The following is an 18757-nucleotide window of genomic DNA, read 5'->3' as shown; positions in this document are numbered from 1 at the left end:
TTCTAAATTAGGTACATTTGCATACACTTACTTAATATATGCAGGTAACTGATGTACTTGTGGAAGTTAATATGGCTGCCAACTAGACATGGGCAAATAAGCGACTTACGCGCACAAAAAAATGTGTGCACATAAGCTAGGCATATGTAAAAGCAAATAATGCAAGTAGCGGATCATGGGATATTGAAAATCTGGCCTGAAATATGCAATTATTTGACTTTTGTATGGCCTCAGGGATCTATGGCATGCATTTTTCACTGAAAGTACTGGAAACTCCTTATAAAACAAAGGAACATTGTAGAGAATGAGATCTGACTATGGAGTAACACACAGTATGACAAAGGCAAAGCGATGATAACAAAGCACATCGCAAATCCAGGTTCAGATAACTAAAACCCAAACCTTTAGAGTCATACCAAACAGAATAAGCATTAAACGGAAGTGACTTGATGACTTACCTTAAAGGAGATTTCATACTGCTCTCCTCCCCATATTTCTAAGCCTGGATCATAGCCACCCAGCTCCCAAAACCACTCTCGGTCAACAGCAAACAGACCTCCAGCCATAACAGGAGACCTGAGGAATAATTAAAACAAATTGTAAATGACAGGCACCATCATGTCATGCTTGAAAAACTGAGATCAACAATGGACATTGACAGATAATGATGAGGCTGCTAGCAATTGTCAGTATATGTTTGTGTGTGTGGGAGGGTGGTGGGGTGGGGATAGATGTCAGGTTGTTTTAAATTGCTGGAGAAAGGTGGATCCTAGATCAAAGTTTAGTGACTAATCTCTCAGAAATCATCATTTAGAGCTACTTTATCCTATGATGCTTAGATACTGCAGCAGTTGAGAGCTATTTTATGAAGAAAAATATAGCATGTGAGAACGTGGAAGACATCTTTTACAAAGAAGTTTATTATTAATCAATTCCTCTATATTTGCTAAATCAAGATTTAGTTTTATTTTTTTTAAAAGTAGGAAAAGGACTCAGGAAACATGTAAAAGTGCTTCATGTAATTCTCAGATTCCATATGAAGTTATGCATTTTTGAACCTTCCCATTCCCTCCCTCCATTAATATGTAAGAAAAACAGGTCAGTTCATTTCAGTTTCACAATTGCTCTCAAAGAGAACAGAACAGTGAAGGGGGACAGGCTGCAGAGCAGTGACAGTGGTTAGGAGCAAAACATCTGCTTGAAATTTGTCCCACATTGAAGTATTCACCTGCGAGGTAAATTATTTATTTATTGGTGAATATTCACATGAATAAATTAACTGAATTTTCTTTAACTGTTTTCTCACCCCTTTGTATTCACTTTCTATCGATGACAAAGCAAATGAGTTTACCGGAAGGAAGTTTTAAGTTAATATTAGAGAATATTCATGGAAAAGTGAGTTTTAAATTCACAATCATGAGTATTTGTACTGGAAATCTGACAGTAAGAGTTATAACTCATCCAGTCAAGGAGCAGAGATCCTGATTCTCCAGTATGTCTGAGTGCATAGGCAGTCACAGGAAATCAGCAATGGCTCCCAGATCCTGGCCACTGGGTCATCGTGGAAGTTAGAGTAGAAGGGGGCCTTACTCTTACTTCTGTTATACGTGTAAGCTCAGACCGTATCCCAGCAGGGGATCACATGTAGTGGAACTCTGATCCATCATAATCCCCTCTAACTTTATTCTTCCACAGAGCACTTTCCCTCCCCCTTATGCCATGGCAGGAAGGGGTTTACAGTGGCACAGTATTCCCCTACAAATGGTATTCTGAACGCATAATAGAAAATATTCTCTCCTCTATGTTACAGATAATGAACAAAGGGATGAATAGATGTTTTAGCTTTTGCTTACGATAATCAGTTTGTTTTTTGTGTAGTGTTTAATTCTTAAGATTAAATTATATTGTGTATTAATTATTCTGTAAATTATACGAAGTCGTAGTGGGAAGCCCTCTTTTTTAAAAGACAAAAAGTAAGGTATTTCCCCAGACAACACATTTTTCAAAATAGTTAGTAGCTCATTTTGAAAAAAACATTCAATAGTTAGCTGGTGAAGCCACATCCTATAACATACTATGAATATGAATAGGCTTTTTACTTTTATTGACATTTTGTACATCATATTGACTGCTTTTCCCACAAATGAATAAATCTAGTGAAATCCTATTAGAAACTTTCCTCTGGGGTTTTCCACTATTATAATACATTTTCGACTCCAACCAAAAGTAATTCTAATTACAACAAGTCCCTTGTGACTTCAGGTTCAAAACAATCCATGTTCACTTACAAAGTGGAACTTGCACGAAGGAAGCTTATAACTCTATCTTTACTAGCATGTGAAACGAAGCCTCAGGAAGCCCTGGGGGGTGGGGGCACACAGGCTCTTTAGTGCTTTTATTCAAGTGGCTTTGATGACCATTCCTCTGGACACAGTGAAAAGGACAGCACCCTTCTTCCCGCCCCCCATGATTCAAAGAAGCTAATCAGATTTCATTTGTCTAATTAGGGACTTCAAGTTGGGAAATAATTGGCAGGCATTTACTGTACAAATGATACTGTGCAACAAGAGCTTATACATAGACTTTACAACTATAACATAGGATAAAACCTGCTTGTTTCATAGATGCTGGTTCATTAAAGTTCACAACATTTATTATAATTAGGCAAAGTACTAAGAAAGAAACTGGAACAGCATAATTTTTGGCATTTACTTTTTTAAAATCAATATTTCATGCCATTTGCTCTCTGATCATTACTCCTCAGCATATCATGATATTTGCTGCCTTGCAAAAAGATTTGATGGAAGAGGCCCGATATGGACAGCTCTCTAGTTTTCACTGGATTGGGACCAGCAATGTAGCAGTTAGAACATGATCACTTGGTACAGTGTGTGCCCCATTCAGCAAGCAACTGCTATAGAATGAGCTCTAAATTGTCTCCAGAATGTGAAGACAAAAGACCCTGATCCCACAGCCCTTACTGATATGAAAAGTCCCTTTTGTAGTCAGTAGGGTTACTCAGATGGTTAAAGGTGGCGGTACTGGACCGAGGAAAAGAGAATATCCTGTCAACTGAAATTTTTCAGGCAGGACTGTCAGCTATTAAACTACATTTGTCTGTAGAATAAAGCTATTTAAATTAAATGTTTAATGAAAAATTTCAAACAGATATAGTCCACATGCATCTGTGTTTGACGGGATTTTTTTAAAACTGGCAGACACCTGGTGGACAGGAAGCAGAAACCCTACTGGGTTACTTGCATGCATGGGATTAATTCCAGCCTGGCTTCCCCACTCCCCCCTTGAACAGATTTTCACAGAACATAGTGAGGCAGGGCTGTGGACTGCAAGCCTTTCTAATTCCTCAGGAGCAAGACAACAAACTTTATAAGAGTAGCTTCTTAGGAAACAGAAGAAGGGAAACCATGCACACTCAGTCATTAGAGGGCTGAAGTGATAGTCCAGACAATTTTTTTCCCTTCAACTTTAATTCCTGGAGCTTAAGTCAATTGGTATGGTTTCCTCTTACTGATTCCAGTCATGACCCCTGGATGGACAGTGTTCATATGTGGTGATGGGCTTGGTATAAACATCTAGATAGCTAAATTAGTTAGCACACTAAGCAATGTGGGCATCTTTGCAGAACATCCCTAACATCATGCATTAGGTTTTCTTTTATCTTCCATCTCTTCTTGGAGCAATTGTGATACACTACACCCAAGGGGAGTGATCTGCTGAAACCCACTGTTCCATCTAAATATGTATATCATGAATGCATATGAAGTTACGAGAATTGTGTTGTATGATTGTCACTAAAATATGCTGTGGGTTTGGGAAGTGCCCAGAGACTAGCTCCCCAAAGATAATAACCAGGGGGATAATCAACGCCTGGGGGGGTGTCGAACCATCACCAACAGCCATTCTCCAGCAAGGGAGTTACAATTCAGTGACTCACTTGCACAAGGCCACATTAGGAGAATTGCTTAACCCTGCCCGGTAATTCATTAGTGCCCACCAGACATGCCTGGACTTGTGTTCTCCATAGACCAGGGGGTGGGAAAAATATGGCCCGCGGGCCGAATCCAGCCCATTTAACATTTCTGTCCAGCCTGTCATCACTAACATTTCTGTCTGGCCTCCTCTGCCCTCTTACGATCTCCAAGTCTGGGCTGCTAAAAGTCCTACAGTGCAGCAGGCTGCCTGCCGCACTGGCCCCACGCCGCTCCCAGAAGCTGCTGTGGCCAGCTGCTGCTGGCATGTCTGCGTGCCCCTGGCAGGGGGAGGGAGGTGGCTCCGTGCACTGCCCCCACCCCCAGCACCATCCTCATAGCTCCCATTGGCCAGAAACCAGCCAATGGGAGCTGTAAGGATGGTGCTTATGGATGTGGGCAATATATGGAGAACCTCTGACCCTCTCCCCACAAGGGGCATGCAGAGACGTGCCAGCTCCAGCTGGCCACAGCCGTCTCCAGGAGCGGCATGGGGCCACAGCATGCAGAAAGCCTGCCTGATCCCTGCTGTGCTGCTGGCCGGGAGCCACCTGTGGTAAGCACCTCCCAGCCAGAGCCTGCACCCATCACCCTTTCCCTGCACCCCAACACTCTGCACAAGCCCTGAGCTTCCTCCTGCACCCAAACTCCCTCCCAGACCCCGCACCCCCTCCATTAATATAGTAGAAATGTGCAGCCTGTGAGTTCTTACCAAAATTGTGGAGTGGCCCCTCTGTGAAAATTATTGCCCATGCCTGACAGACTAAGCGTATAAAACAGAACACAATGGTCATATGCTTGGATTTTTCTCCTCCCTTGACCTATGCTGCAAGCAACAAGAATGCTTGGAAAACTGAAGACTCCAACAGAGGAAACTGGCCCAAGTTTAAGAGATAAACCTGTATATTAAGTAACAGAGGGGTAGCCATGTTAGTCTGGATTTGTAAAAGCAGCAAAGAGTCTCGTGCCACGTTATAGACTAACAGATGTATTGGAGCATGAGCTTTCATGGCTTTCATCCATGCATCGGATGCATGCAGTGGTAATTTCCAGAGGCAGGGATATATATGGAAGCAAGAATCAGGCTGGAGATAACGAGGTTAGTTCAATCAGGGAGGATGAGGCCCTCTTCTAGCAGTTGAGGTGTGAACACTAAGGGAGGAAAAACTGCTTTTGTAGTTGGCTAGCCATTCACAGTCTTTTTTTAATCCTGAGCTGATGGTGTCAAATTTGCAGATAAACTGAAGCTCAGCAGTTTCTCTTTGAAGTCTGATCCTGAAGTTTTTTTTGCTGCCGGATGGCTACCTTTAAATCTGCTATTGTACGTCCAGGGAGATTGAAGTGTTCTCCTACAGGTTTTTGTATATTGCCATTCCTAATATCTGATTTGTGTCCATTTATCCTTTTACGTAGGGACTGTCCAGTTTGGCCGATGTACATAGCAGAGGGGCATTGCTGGCATAGGATGGCGTACATTACATTGGTGGATGTGCAGGTGAATGAACCGGTGATGGTGTGGCTGATCCTGGTTAAGGTCCATGTGATGTGTCACTGGTGTAGATATGTGGGCAGAGTTGGCATCAAGGTTTGTGCTGGATTGGTTCCTGAGTAAGTTACATCATGGTGGCGGTGTGTAGTTACTGGTGAATATGCATTCAGGCTTGGTAGGGTTGTCTGTGGCAGGATGGCCTACCACCTAAGGTCTGGTCAAAGTGAGGGCATCATTGTGGGATGGTTGTAGATCCTGATGGCGTTTGGGAGGGGTTTAGCTGGGGACTAATTAATTGATGGCCATGGAGTCCTGATGGTTTCTTTTCATGGGCTGGTCTGCAGTAGGAGCTTTGGGACACGTCTGGCTCTGTGATCACTTGTTCCTTACTTTCCCCGTGCAGGTATGTAGTTTTGCCAAATAACTTGGTGAAAGAATTTGTAGGTACTGGATCTCTGTCGGATGGGAGTTAGAGGCAGAGCGGTTGTACTCAGTGTTGCTGTAGACAATGGAATCATGTGGTGTTCCAGGAATGAGAAGCCGGAGGCAGAAGGTAAGCATAGCGGTGCGGTGGGATTTTCGGTATATGGGTGGCATTAATCTGACATCACTTATTTGCACCATGGTGTCTAGGAAGTGGACCTCCTGTGTAGATTGGTCCAGGCTGAGGTTGATGGTGGGGTGGAAACTGTTGAAATCATGGTAGAATTTTTCCAGAGTCTCCTTCCTGTGGGTCCAGATGATGAAGATATAATCAGTGTAGCGTAAGTAGAGAAGGGGCGTGAGTGGACAAGAGCTGAGGAAGTGTTGTTCCAGGTCAGCCATAAAAATGTTAGCATATTGTGGGGCTATGCGGGTGCCCATAGCAGTGCCACCGATCTGGAGGTATATATTGTCATCAAATTTGAAATAGTTGTGTGATTTCAACAGCTAGGACTTTTCCAATGTCTGGCATGTATTTGGATACTTTAAGCTGCACACAGATTTCTGAGTGATCACTTGTTAACCAGCTCCAAGAGGGACAGAGGACAGATTTCATGTGTGAAAATACCTGTTCACACAGGCATGTGGATCCAAATGCTGAAAACATTGCAAACACAATTTTCTTCAAACAGTTAAATTTCACTGCAGGACATCCAGCAGGTCAGAATAGAGGCCCCATGATCTCTCTCGGTAGCTTCAAGTGCGCTTCGCAGATCCACAAATTTTGATGTCCACAATTCTGAGCTTTTTAATGTGCTGTATTTAGAAATCAACATCCATCCACTGAAACACAGACAAATCCAAGCCGCTTTTGAACTTTTCAGGTTTATTTAGAGAAGAAAGCATTGGGCCAAATCACTGGAAATCTTGAAATCTGTGAGAAAATTCTGATTCCAGTTCTTGAATGTACTTTCCAATCTCATCAACATTGACAGTACAATGTGTCGATAGCTCTTTTAGAGTTGGAAGTAGCAGAAAGTAGAAGTTTGAATATCTCTGGAAAAAACTGCTAGTTTCACAACAAATGCTTTCCAGGTTTCATAAGGATCCAGAACTGTTTGCTCTGCACGCTGGAGACAGGGGTTGAGTTCATTTAGATGAGCAGTGATATCAGTTAGAAACATGAGCTTACAGAGCCATTTGTCATCATCCAGTTCGGGGTAGTTTTGTTCCAACAAAAAGGCCTTGATTGCATCAAAACAGTTTACAAAGCACACCAAAACCTTTCCACGACTTAGCCACCAAATGTTGCTGTGAAGTGGAATGTCATTATAAGCACTATCCATCTCTTTTAGCAGTGCCTGAAATTGTCTGAGAGTCAAAGCAGATCGAGCAACAAGAAAATTCACAATTCGCACCACTGTATTCATCACATTATTAAGTTCTGAATTAGAAATTTTAGCACACAGGTTTTCTTGATGGATTATACAGTGAAATTTGACTGTCGGGCAGCCAATTTGATCTTCAGGTAACTTTACAAATCCCTTCTGTTTTCTGACCATGGCAGGAGCATCATCCGTTGTCACACAAAATATTTTTCTAATGTTAACTTCTCATTACAAAACTTTACAAAACTTTCCAGTATATCTTCCCCCTTTGTTGTGTCATGCAGGGGTTTTAGGCAACAAAGTTCCTCTTGGATTTCATCAGAAGCACAGTAACTTGCAACAACTGCCAAATGTGGAAAGTCATTTATATCCACACTCTCATCAATTGCAACACTAAACACTGCTGTGTCTTTCAGTGCTGTCGTCTGCTTTTCCTTAATGTTTTCTGCCATTCCACTGTTCTGGCAGAGATGGGCAGTTCTTTTATTCTAGATATGATTGTATCTTTATTTGGCAAATCACTGAACAAAATCTCCGAACTGCTAAAAAAAAACTTATGTATTCCCCATCTGTAAATGGCTTTCCATTTTTTGCAATGCACTGTACAATCTTGTAACTTCCTTCTGTAGCTTGACTTTTACTTACACTTCAGCTTTTAAAAACACTGCTTTGCTTCTCTTGGGCTACTACTGCCTCTTTGATTGATTCAGTCTTGTCTGCTTAGTCAAGAAAGGTTTTCTCGTGCTTCGTTTCAAAATGTCGAGCACTTGATGTGTGACAAACAACACTTTCATAACAGAAAGCACAAATAGCATGATCCTTCTTTTCAATAAATCCAAATGTGTCTGTCCAAGCAGGCTGAAATGATCGGACATATAGCTTCGCTTTCTTAGGAGCTGCCATTTTGTCAAATGTTCCCTTCAACTATCAGTGGAGAAAAAATGGTGATAGAAGACAGGCACAAGGTCAAACGCAGTGTGGTCTCAGATAAGCAATTTTAAGATGGGGGTGCTGAGCTGCACCCCCACTTGCCTCACGTGCAACCCTCACATTGCTGGGGACAATGGGCCACAGTGGGGAGGCTGCAAAGCACTGATCCAAGGCCAGGAGCAGAGCCCAGGTGGCCTGCAGGGACTCCAGGCCAGAAAGCAGGCTGAGCAAAGCTGGAGATCCAGGCCCCGGCTGGCAGGAGGTCAGTGGCTGGAACCCCAGGTCGGCAGCTGAGGTGAATGGAGCTGGCGGCTGGTAGGGCTGAGGAGGGCCAGACGCCTGGATCCTGTCTGGCAGGGGGCCTGTGTTGGAACTCCAACCAGAAGCAAGTGAGTGGGGCTGCAGGGGGAGGCGGAAACCCCGACAGGCAAGGGGCCAGCAGCCAGAACCCCCGAGAAGTGACTGAGCGGCTCAGCCCACCCCAGGTCTGGGGTTTCGGCCGCTGGCTCCTGCCAGCTGGGGTCTCAGCCTGCTGCCAGCCTGGGGTTCTTTCACCCAGGTCAGCAGCAGGCACTGAGTGGGACTGGTGGTGGGACCCTGGCTGGCAGGAGCTGGCCGTGGAAACCCCAGAGCGGCAGCGGGCTGAGCGACTCAACCCGCGTTGCGTGCCATCAAAAATCAGCTAGTGTACCACGTTTGGTGCCATAGGTCACGTGCCATAGGTTGCCAACCCCTGAGCTATTGCATTAATATATCCCATCACCAGACATAACTAAGACTTGCATTTTATTTAGTCCCTAGTAAACCCAAATTGACTACCCAGAATTCTGCTTTTTAAGGTCTCAATTCTGCACTGGGATCTCAAAGTTTAAGCATGTGTTTGCTGAATTGAGGCCCTAATGAGGATCCACGCATTTCTGCAGGGTCAGGGCCTATTTATTTTTCCTGGCTGTTTCATTCATGGATACCGTATCTGCCACCTGTAACCATTCGTCACTATGGGAGAAATTCTCATGTCACACTTTGGATTATGACATCACTGAACACAGTTTTCAGGATGCAAACTATAAAGGAGAGATCTTACTTCTATAAACTTACAATTTGTAATTATAGATGATGGAAATATGATAGTAATGTAACATGATTTTAAAAATGTAACAACAAATTTTTATATTAGCTAACAGTTTCTGTAACACACTAGTGTCTTTCCTTATTTATAGCTCCACTCAGTCTAACCACCTTGCAATCTTCTTTCTCATACCATCATCTCAATAATTTGGGTAAATGCATTTTTTGAAGCTGCAGCTGTAACATGCCCATTTCAAGGATATTCTCTAACTTTAAACCTGTAGCAAATTTTCAGTCCAATGAACTCTATTTCATCACTTTGTACATTTCACAACAACAGGTTCCAGAGTGGAACATAACAAATATATTCTGAAAGTCAAGGCATAAATGATATCAGTGTCTGTTATATCTCCTGAGTGTGTTTTGGAAACAATAACCTAAAGGAATTCTACAAGTTAATAGACCGTCACGAAGAATGTCAACTGTGCAAGGTAAGAAGCTGCCATAAATTCAGTGTGCTGCCAAGTCCCATGAACAAGGTTGGAAGATGCAATTCTGAGGAATTTAAGCAGCCTAAAACCTCCCACACTGACTCTCCATTTTGATATTACATATAAATCACCTTTCTGTACATGGATGCAATTAGGTAAGAAACACAAGGTCTGATTCTCATCACACTGATCTTACACTAGTGTAATTCCATCAACCACAATGGAGTGACTGTCATGCCTAGCACTGCCTAATTCTAATTCTAATTCGGACCCTTCTGTGCATCCTCATTACTGTTTCCTTCTCCTTCAGTTTAATAGTTGCGTTCCATTAATTCTCACTCTAAAATAATTCTTATTTGTGAATTTCATACTTGTGAAAAGATGCTGTAATAAAGCCTTGAAGAATGGATACCTCTAGGATCATGATCTGGAAGGGATAGGCAGAAGCCACACAAACTTTCCTATAGTGCCCTTGTCACTGTGCCTCAGACTTGACCTGGAAGATACACCGCTAAGAGTGGGAAGGAAGCTCAGTTTCCATACCCATGTAATCGATGACGTCTGGACTAAGACTGCCAACGTGAGCTCATATTGGTGCCCGTTGTGGCATAAACTTGCCCACTAGGAACAGAACTGAATAAACATGATAAAACTGCATTTATACAGTGACTTTCATCTAAGACTATTAAAGTACTTTAAAAACATCAATTAATTTCACCCATGATAGCTTTGTGAGCTGTTATATCAAACTCACTGTACTTAATTTTAAGTAAACATTAAATAGATACTGTGGTTACTTTGGCATTTCAATAAATACTTCAGAATTATAAACACTAAGAAACCAGGAATTCTCTTATATAACCTACCACTTATATTCAGTAGAACACTGCTGCAATGTGTAAAAGTCAAGCTTAAGTTTCTTTAATTAGAATTTAATGAAAATCTAATTATACATATATATACAAACTTATGTAGACGTGTGTATACACACACACACACACACAGAGTAAAAGCAATCAAAAAGCAAGCTTAAATATATGTACTCATATTCATATACACGTGTGTATATTAATATTTTTAAGGAACTGTAAAAGCAAAAACTCAAAAAACTCTAACTGATCTAATATGAATGTCAGTCCATCCTCCTGCTCCACCAAAGGCAGATAGTGTAAAGAAAAGAAGAAAGTCCTTGAGGTGGGAATTATAAATATTTTAAAGCCTTGTTTTAACAAGGCTTCTTTGTATATTTTTCCTAGCATGGAGCCCACAGTGGATAAACTTTGAAGTTATACTTTGAGTTGATGTAAAAGATTCCTGACAAAATCATACCTTGCAGTTGAACCACAACAAGAAATCTAAATACAAAGTATGGGGCATGTGTGTGTGTGTATATATATATATATATAAAAAATTCCCCTCTCACCCCTATGGGTGGTATGTGTCTTCCTCAACCTCGGGTCCTCTACCAGAGGCCTGGGAGTTTGAGAGTTCTGCGCAGTATCTTAGCTTTCCTAGCACTTCACTCTTCTGGACAGAGAGCTCTGATGTTGTTCCTGGGATCTGTTGGACCTCACCAGCTTAGGAGTCACAGCCCGAGTGTCCTACCACCACTGGGACCACTTTAGCCTTCACTTTCACAATCCTCTCTAGTTCCTCTTTCAGGCCCTGGTACTTCTCCAGCTTTCTATTCCTTCTTCCTGATGTTGCTGTCACTTGGCACTGTTTATGTCTATCACCACCGCTGTCTTCTTGGTCCTTGTCTACCACGATGTCTGGTTGATTGGCCAGTACCTGCCTGTCCGTCTGGATCTGGAAGTCCACAGAATCTTAGCCCTGCTATTCTCCACAACTTCTGTGAATCTCCCATCTGGTCTTGGCGAGGTCTGGCCCATACGCTGTGCAGATTCCGTACACAATGCCAGCCACTTGGTTGTGCCGTTTCAGTGTATGCTGTTCCTGCCTGTCTTACATCCTGCCACTATGTGTTGGCCTGTCTCTGAGGGTCCTCTTGCACAGTCTGCACCTTGGGTCCTCTCTGGTGTGATAGACCCCTGCTTCAAAGGATCTGGTGCTCAGTGCCTGTTCTGTGCTGCTATTGATCAGTGCCTCAGTGCTTTCCAGCCATGGTAGGATTTTCCAATGTCAGCCACTCAGCTATCTGTCGTGGTACATTCCCATTGAGGGTCTTGTCTTTGCCATCATGGCACTTCTTTTGCTTGGTCTTCCTCCCATGTCTGCTGCTGCCTCAGGCATCTCTCAGCAAGCTCATCTTGGGTCTTACTGATTGTACTCCTGATGTCCGGGTTTTCGTCCAGGACAGTGGCTTTTGACGTCCACAAGCCCTGACCGCCTTTTTTCTGGCTGGCATACAGTCTCTGGGTGTTGGACTTGGGGTGGAAACTCCGTGCATTGTGAGGAGCTTCCGGGTCTTTCACATCGGCAGCTCCATGTCCTCCTTTGGCCAGCTCACTATACCGGCAGGGTATCTGATGGACCGCAGGGCGTATCTGTTGATGGCGTGGATTCTTTTTTCCCACTTGAGCTGGCTCTTTAGGACCTATCTTATCCTTTGGTGATACTTGGATGTTGCTGTCTTCCTTGCCTCCTCATCGTGGTTTCCATGTGACTGTGACGCCAAGGTACTTGTAGCTGGTCTGTATTGTCTGCTATGTGGCCGCTGGTAGTTCACCCCAATCAGTCTTGACTACCTTCCCTCTCTTCACTTACCATCCGGCCCCACTTCTCCAGTCCGAAATGACATCCCGATATCCTCACTGTAGATCCGGCGTCAGGTGGATTAGCGAGTCGAATGTCTGTTCATTTCTTAGCATACAGCTTGTGATTCATCCATGTAGAGGAGGTGGCTGATGGTAGTTCCATCTGAACCTGTACCCGTATCCAGTCCTTGTGATATTTGGCTGAGGGGGTTTAAGCCTATGACGGACAGCAAGTGGGTACAGTGCATCACCTTGTTTATATCGCGCACTGATGGCCACTTGTGCAAGCTGCCTTGAGTGACTTCCAGTGTTGTCTTCTCATAGTGCCATTGAGTTCTTGAGAAAGTCCCTTAGTGTCCTGTTGACTTTGTATAGCGCCAAACATCACAGATCCCGTGATTGCTGGCATTGGTTTTGTAGGCTTTCTGTAGTCAATCCAGGCTTTGTGCTCAGAATTGGATCTGTTTTTAGACCTTGGTCTTGGGCGACTCTCTGATCTGATGAGCAATGGTGTTTTGAGCCTCTGGTTGTTTCCCAATTCCTTCTGGAGCTGTGGTCATGGTTACTGGCATATGGGTCTTGTAGCATTGGCCGGCTATATGATTGCCTGATAGGACTTCCATGTTGTGGGGGAGGCAGGTTATTGGGCCGTAAGTTGGACAGTTCTGTATCCCTTGCAGGGGTCTTTCATGATCAGCACTGTTCCTTCCTTTGTGTTAGCCAGTTTGGGTGGAGCCTTGGTGCTAGCAGGCTGGTTCATTCTGTGCTTGCTAAGCGTTCATGCTGTTAGTTTCTTTAGCCAGTGGTGATGGATCATGTCTGGTCCAGGATGCTGTCAAGCTTTTCATGTTTTTGACCCGCTGCTGGATTGTCTTCTTACTGTGATTGGTGATGGTTTCTTGTTTTCTGTGGAGAATGCTGTGCTCTTTCTCGTCCTGCAGCCACTTTGCACTGGTGTTATGAGCTCTTCTCTTTCCTCCCATATGTTCTGTACCAGGTACTTTTTCAGCTTTGCTGCTGGTGGCCTCTGCTGTATTGTGTTGTTACACTTGCAAGTTGGGAGTACACTTGGGATGGTTCTTGGAACAGGGGCATTCTTTTTTTTGGCCTCTGGCTTCTCTTAGTGTACTCCTTTAGCTGCGTAGCTGTGCTGGTGAGCCATTTTGGCTTTAGCCAGTCTCTAGGGCTTTCAGATGAGGTCAGGCCCTGTATTTTTTCAGTAGCGAGTCTTATCCTTTAATCTCTACACCTTCTGTAGTTCACCAGCTGACTAATTTCTCTCAAAAGCTCGCCTTGATCTTATCCTCCAACCTCATTTTTCCAGGGTTGGGTACTACTGTTGTTCTTCTGATCGTGTAGCCACGCATCTCCAGGATTACAGGCTGTAGCGTATACCAGTTCATTGGTTTGACTTATGGTAGTTAGTAGGGATTGTCATGAGGGCTCTATTGCATTTTCTAACATGCTATTGATGGTACTTCTCCACTGAGTCTTGGTAATCGGTTTCGAGGATGACTGTAGCTAGTTTCTCCATGATCTTATGCCTCATCTCAGTTGCTGTGCTCTGCAATGGAGGGGTGGCAGTGAAGTTCAGTTTCAGGTGTGGGCTGACATCCACTTGTTCTTCCAGGTCTTCTTGAGTCTGGGATGTAATGTGGAGTTGGTCTATTCTCAAGCTGTGAGAGCGCTTCTCTCTTACTATGTTGAAGCGTTGGGTAACTAGCTGTTTCTCAGTAAGTGTGGATGTAGGTCTTTTGTCCATCCACAGTCCCCTCATACGTTTCATATATCCCCTCTCATTAGGTCTACTGTTGTAGTAGCATTCCATCAATTCCAGGTTCTCTTGTCTCGTCCATGAATGGTTTGTTCCAGTAGCCCACTTATATATATATATACACACACTCACACAGTATAAGTTTTAAACAAACAATTTAATACTGGTACATAGCGATGATGATTGTGAAGTTTGGTTGAGGTAGAGGAGTCAGAGGGGGCGTTATTTCCCTTACTGCTAAATGATGAACTAGTAATTGGCTGAGCCCTCAAGGGTTAACTCTCTCACTCTACAAGGCAGAAGGAATGGAGGGAGATATACGCATTTCCCCTGAGACAGCAGCTTCTGCAAGCTCCCTCTGTCCTGAACCCTGGTGTGTCCCCCCTGCTCTATGGAAGATGGGATAAGTGGGGTGCAGGAGCAGGGGGGAGGGGGACACCCTGACATTAGCCCTCCTCTTTCTCCCCCCTCCCCACAGCAAGCAGGAGTCTCAGGGAGAAGCTCCAAGACATAGGGCAGGAGGAGCACATGGCAGTGGGGGGGAGGGATAGCTGTAATTGGTAGCCTGCTGGGCAGCTGCTGCACAGGGAACTTAGGGGAGCAGGGAGCTGATAGGGAGAGCTGATAGGCAGGGCTGCCGGTCCACCCTGGTTCCAAGCCCCCACCAGCTAGCTGCAAGGGGCTGCTCTTCCTGCAAGCAGCAGACAAAGCAGGCAGCTGCCAAAACAACATTTAGAAGGGAGTATTGCACAACTTTAAACAAGCATGTTCCCTAATTGATCAGCAACGTAACAACGTTAACTGGGATGACTTTAGGTGAGGAGTTACTGTATGTTATGAATTTATTCTTCAGATATATACATGGACCAGATTCTGAGCTATGCCTCTCAGGAGATGCAGAACAAGGAGAACAGCCCCTAAAAGTAACTTTAGACCTTTCATCCCCAGAATTTTAGGCTGCTCCAGGGGCAGGCATGTCTTCTCCCAACATCTGTCAATGGGCTTCTCCATCGACCAAAAGACTATGAGCATGAAATGCTCCAGCCACATCCCCTCGCACCATGGCATACACCTTGCTGCTTCATAGACCAAAAGAACATGAGCACAAAGGGATCCAGCCATGCCTCCTCCTACTCCTGGCATATCCCTGTGCTGCAGACAGGCCAGCATAATGTTGCCTAAGCTAGATGTACATGACCCCAGTGCTGCACTTGTTCCCAGAGGGTTGTTTAAGATAGCTTGAAGGATCCTTTGGGGCAGTTAAAGCCACTGTAAAGGAGAGGCAGTGAAGCCAGGAATTTAGCTCTATTATTTTTCAGAGTACTGTCCATCCTAGATACTCTACTAGAAGAAATTCTCTGAAAGACAAACATTAAAGAGATTTCAATGACAAAAACTCAAATACTCACCAACCTCCCCCCCACCCCCGTTTTCAGACCTAGCATCTCATTGCAAACCAAGGTTTTATATGTGTGACAGTGAATATTATAGGGTGCAAATGTGTAAAGTCTATACTTAGCTGACCAACGCAGAACGATGACAAGTGTTTTATTCCTCCCCAAGATCATCTTGAATAATGAAGATTATTAAAAAATAGCCACACAGTTACAATACCCTGCTCCTTTTCTTTAGAGAAATCCTTTTTAATGCTGCTGCTTGGTACGCACTCTTGGATGGAATTAGTGTTTTCTTCAGGATTCCTTGAACATGCACACAGTGATACTGATTGAAGGAGACAGGGGCCTTACACTTTGCTAAGCAGATGAGACACCCAGTTAATGATATGGCTTGTGATCTGCCATGGAGCAGAGGATGTGGATGAATGTTATTCCTTTGATCAACTCATCCATAGTACTGTCAGCAACTGCACCCGCACTCTCCTTATATACACCTACTGCTCTAATCCAAGCTTCAGGGGAATAGGCATAAAAGGTAATTTTAATATTTCATTTACTCTAGTCTTTGGGGATTAATATGGAAGTCTGAAACAGTGACATGGTGGCAAGAATGAAGACCAAAGCCTGCCTAGCTTCATGTCTGTGCTACATAAAGGTGGTCATCCAGTTACCAGTGGACAGCAATTTCCAGACAATGCTGTAATTAGGTTGTGAAAAGGCAGTAAACACAACGAAGTGAAGAGGCAGATATGTGGCCAAAAGTAATTTGGGCTCCTGAAATGTGCTCTTGGCCTCATCCTTGCTATTTATTAAAGCTCTATAATATACTATGTTACACTATAATGGAGGGTAATGGGGAAGCAGGCATAGCCTATTATGGACGGTAATGGGGAGGCAAGCACTTAACTATAATGAAATTAGATTCCTCCTTGCCTGCACCAGAGGCACAATGACATTTTCTTGTGAAAGCAGTTTCTCAAAAATGGAATTGACAGAAAAACACTGGAATCCACTTCACAGTAAAGGATGAAGGAGCTGAAAGCTGATGAGATTGAGCACTTTGTTGTCCCATAGTAGTGTCTGCTTTTAATTTGATGTTGTTGTAAAGATGGGCAGGCACTGCTGTGGAAGCCAAAGGAAATGAACTTTCCTTTTTATCACCCCACAAAAAGGGGAATTGCTTTCTCATTCCTAACAAATCAAAAGGAAAAGAAACAACACACACTCCCCCACTATCTCCATGATAATAAAAATAAAATGAAAGCCAGGCATAGGGACATCTCCTTACACTTGCATAGGCTCATTTGTCATGTATTAAGAACCCAGGAAAATTTGACTTACCAATATTATATGTTAGAGAGAGACAGAATCCATATTTTGATCTATGTATAAGAACTCCTCTGAGAGTTTTAACTTCAGGATCCTGAGGTATTTCTGAAAGGCTTCTATTACCTTATTTTTTTCCTTCACTTAAATAGTGATATAAAGCGTCTGATTTTTAGAATTCAGATGTGAGTTTGTCATTCCCTATAGTAATATACAGTAACTGGTAACAAAACGTTCTGATGGCAAAAGAAAATCTTAAACAGCGGTTGCCATTAGAAAGTAAAAATTTACCAGTGGAGATACCACAGCTATCTCCTATTCTCAGTGTAGGGAAATAACACAGTGGCAGAGACACAACTGCTGCATTATTTATTGGTAACTGCTCACTTTTTAAATGTGACTGGGATGCTGTCTCACAGGTTGCCAGCAGGCCAATTCACTCACATGGTAATAGAAATCAAAGGAACATTAAAAGGTCATGGTGTGTTCAAACCAATTCACTTGTACGATATAACTGTAGTGTGAAGCTTGGCTATCTCCTCTTGTTTATTTGCTATTAGGCATGCCCGGTAGTAAATAACCCTAGATCAAAAGGTACGTTAGTGCGAGAAGAGAATTTACTTAGGTTGCTGAACTTCATGAATACTAATAAAGGATACTTGAATTGTTTCCACTTATCCATCCCTATTGTAATGAATGGCCAGCAATTACATATTATATATATATATATATATATCACTGTAATTGGATTACTTGTGTATGCATATAAAGTAGAATGTTAATTTCAAAGCAAGGTTGTTTCATGTTCAACACTGGACATTCACAGCTCAATTGGCCGCTGCTGCTCATCAAAACCCACCTGGGTAGAGATACCTGTCAGCTTGTTTGCTGGAACAAGATCTATAAATACTGGTTTAAGGTAATAATTCTTCATCTCGGAACTGTTTGGATTCTGAGGGGGAGCCCATAGTAATTGACAGAGGTCCCCAAACCAATTTTGGGAAGCCCTGAGAGACTTATGGAAAACTAGCAGATTACTACATCGCTGCTTACAAACTTTAATAGCTAGGACACTGTGACAGTGACTAGTATAGATCTAAAATTGCTAGAATGCTATATAAATTCAGTAGTATTTGCAGAAAATATGATCTTTTTTGTGATTTAGCTAGACAAATAATATATAGCTAAAATAAATACAGATTTCTTTTAGCAAATGTTTGAAGAGCAGGGAAAAGTGTGGGCAACCTGTTATCCTGATTCATTTCCAACTAATCCATTAGTGAAAGCCCCATTACTTGGGACATTTAAAACTAGACTTTAAATAAAGCACTGACAAACATCCTGTACAGAGCAATCAAGCATTGGCAGGGAAATGGACTGGATGATAATAGGTCTTTTAAAACGGGCTTACAGGTTCTATAACTATCAAGAGATACAAAAAGAACAAGAAGAGAAAATGATTGTGTCATAAGAAATTGGCCAAGGAAACTCCAGTTTCCATCACTGTTAGAACTGGCTTTACAGTCACCAGTGTACTATAGGCTATACACCAGGTCTCCTCCATCAAGGTCAAATCCTACATTATAACACATTTGTTTGTGGATTGTATTGTGGAGTTTGTGTGTGAGTGAGTGTGTGTGCAGGCTGCTAGGGGCCGTGTGCTGAGAGCGAGGTTGAGCCCTGAGTTGGGGGCGGGGCTTACCTGATTAGGGGTCCTATATAAGGAGCCAGGCACTCAGGCAGCGGCACAGACAGCTGCAGCGAT

General features: G+C 43.2%; 1 protein-coding gene across 2 annotated transcripts in view; it reads right to left on the bottom strand.

The window, feature by feature from the left end:
- GALNTL6 (polypeptide N-acetylgalactosaminyltransferase like 6) overlaps positions 1 to 18757 on the bottom strand; it is a 919665-nt gene that overhangs the window by 66575 nt on the left and 834333 nt on the right. For both annotated transcript variants that reach the window (XM_075066784.1, XM_075066785.1), the window contains exon 8: positions 459 to 576. In XM_075066784.1, coding sequence (XP_074922885.1) covers positions 459 to 576 — 118 coding nt within the window. The remainder of the gene's footprint in view (positions 1 to 458; positions 577 to 18757) is intronic.

This window comes from Chelonoidis abingdonii, chromosome 5, assembly GCF_003597395.2.
Source record: "Chelonoidis abingdonii isolate Lonesome George chromosome 5, CheloAbing_2.0, whole genome shotgun sequence".
Classification (NCBI taxonomy): domain Eukaryota; kingdom Metazoa; phylum Chordata; order Testudines; family Testudinidae; genus Chelonoidis; species Chelonoidis abingdonii.
Note: the sequence above shows the minus strand (reverse complement) of the source record. Positions and strands in the feature narration are given on the sequence as shown.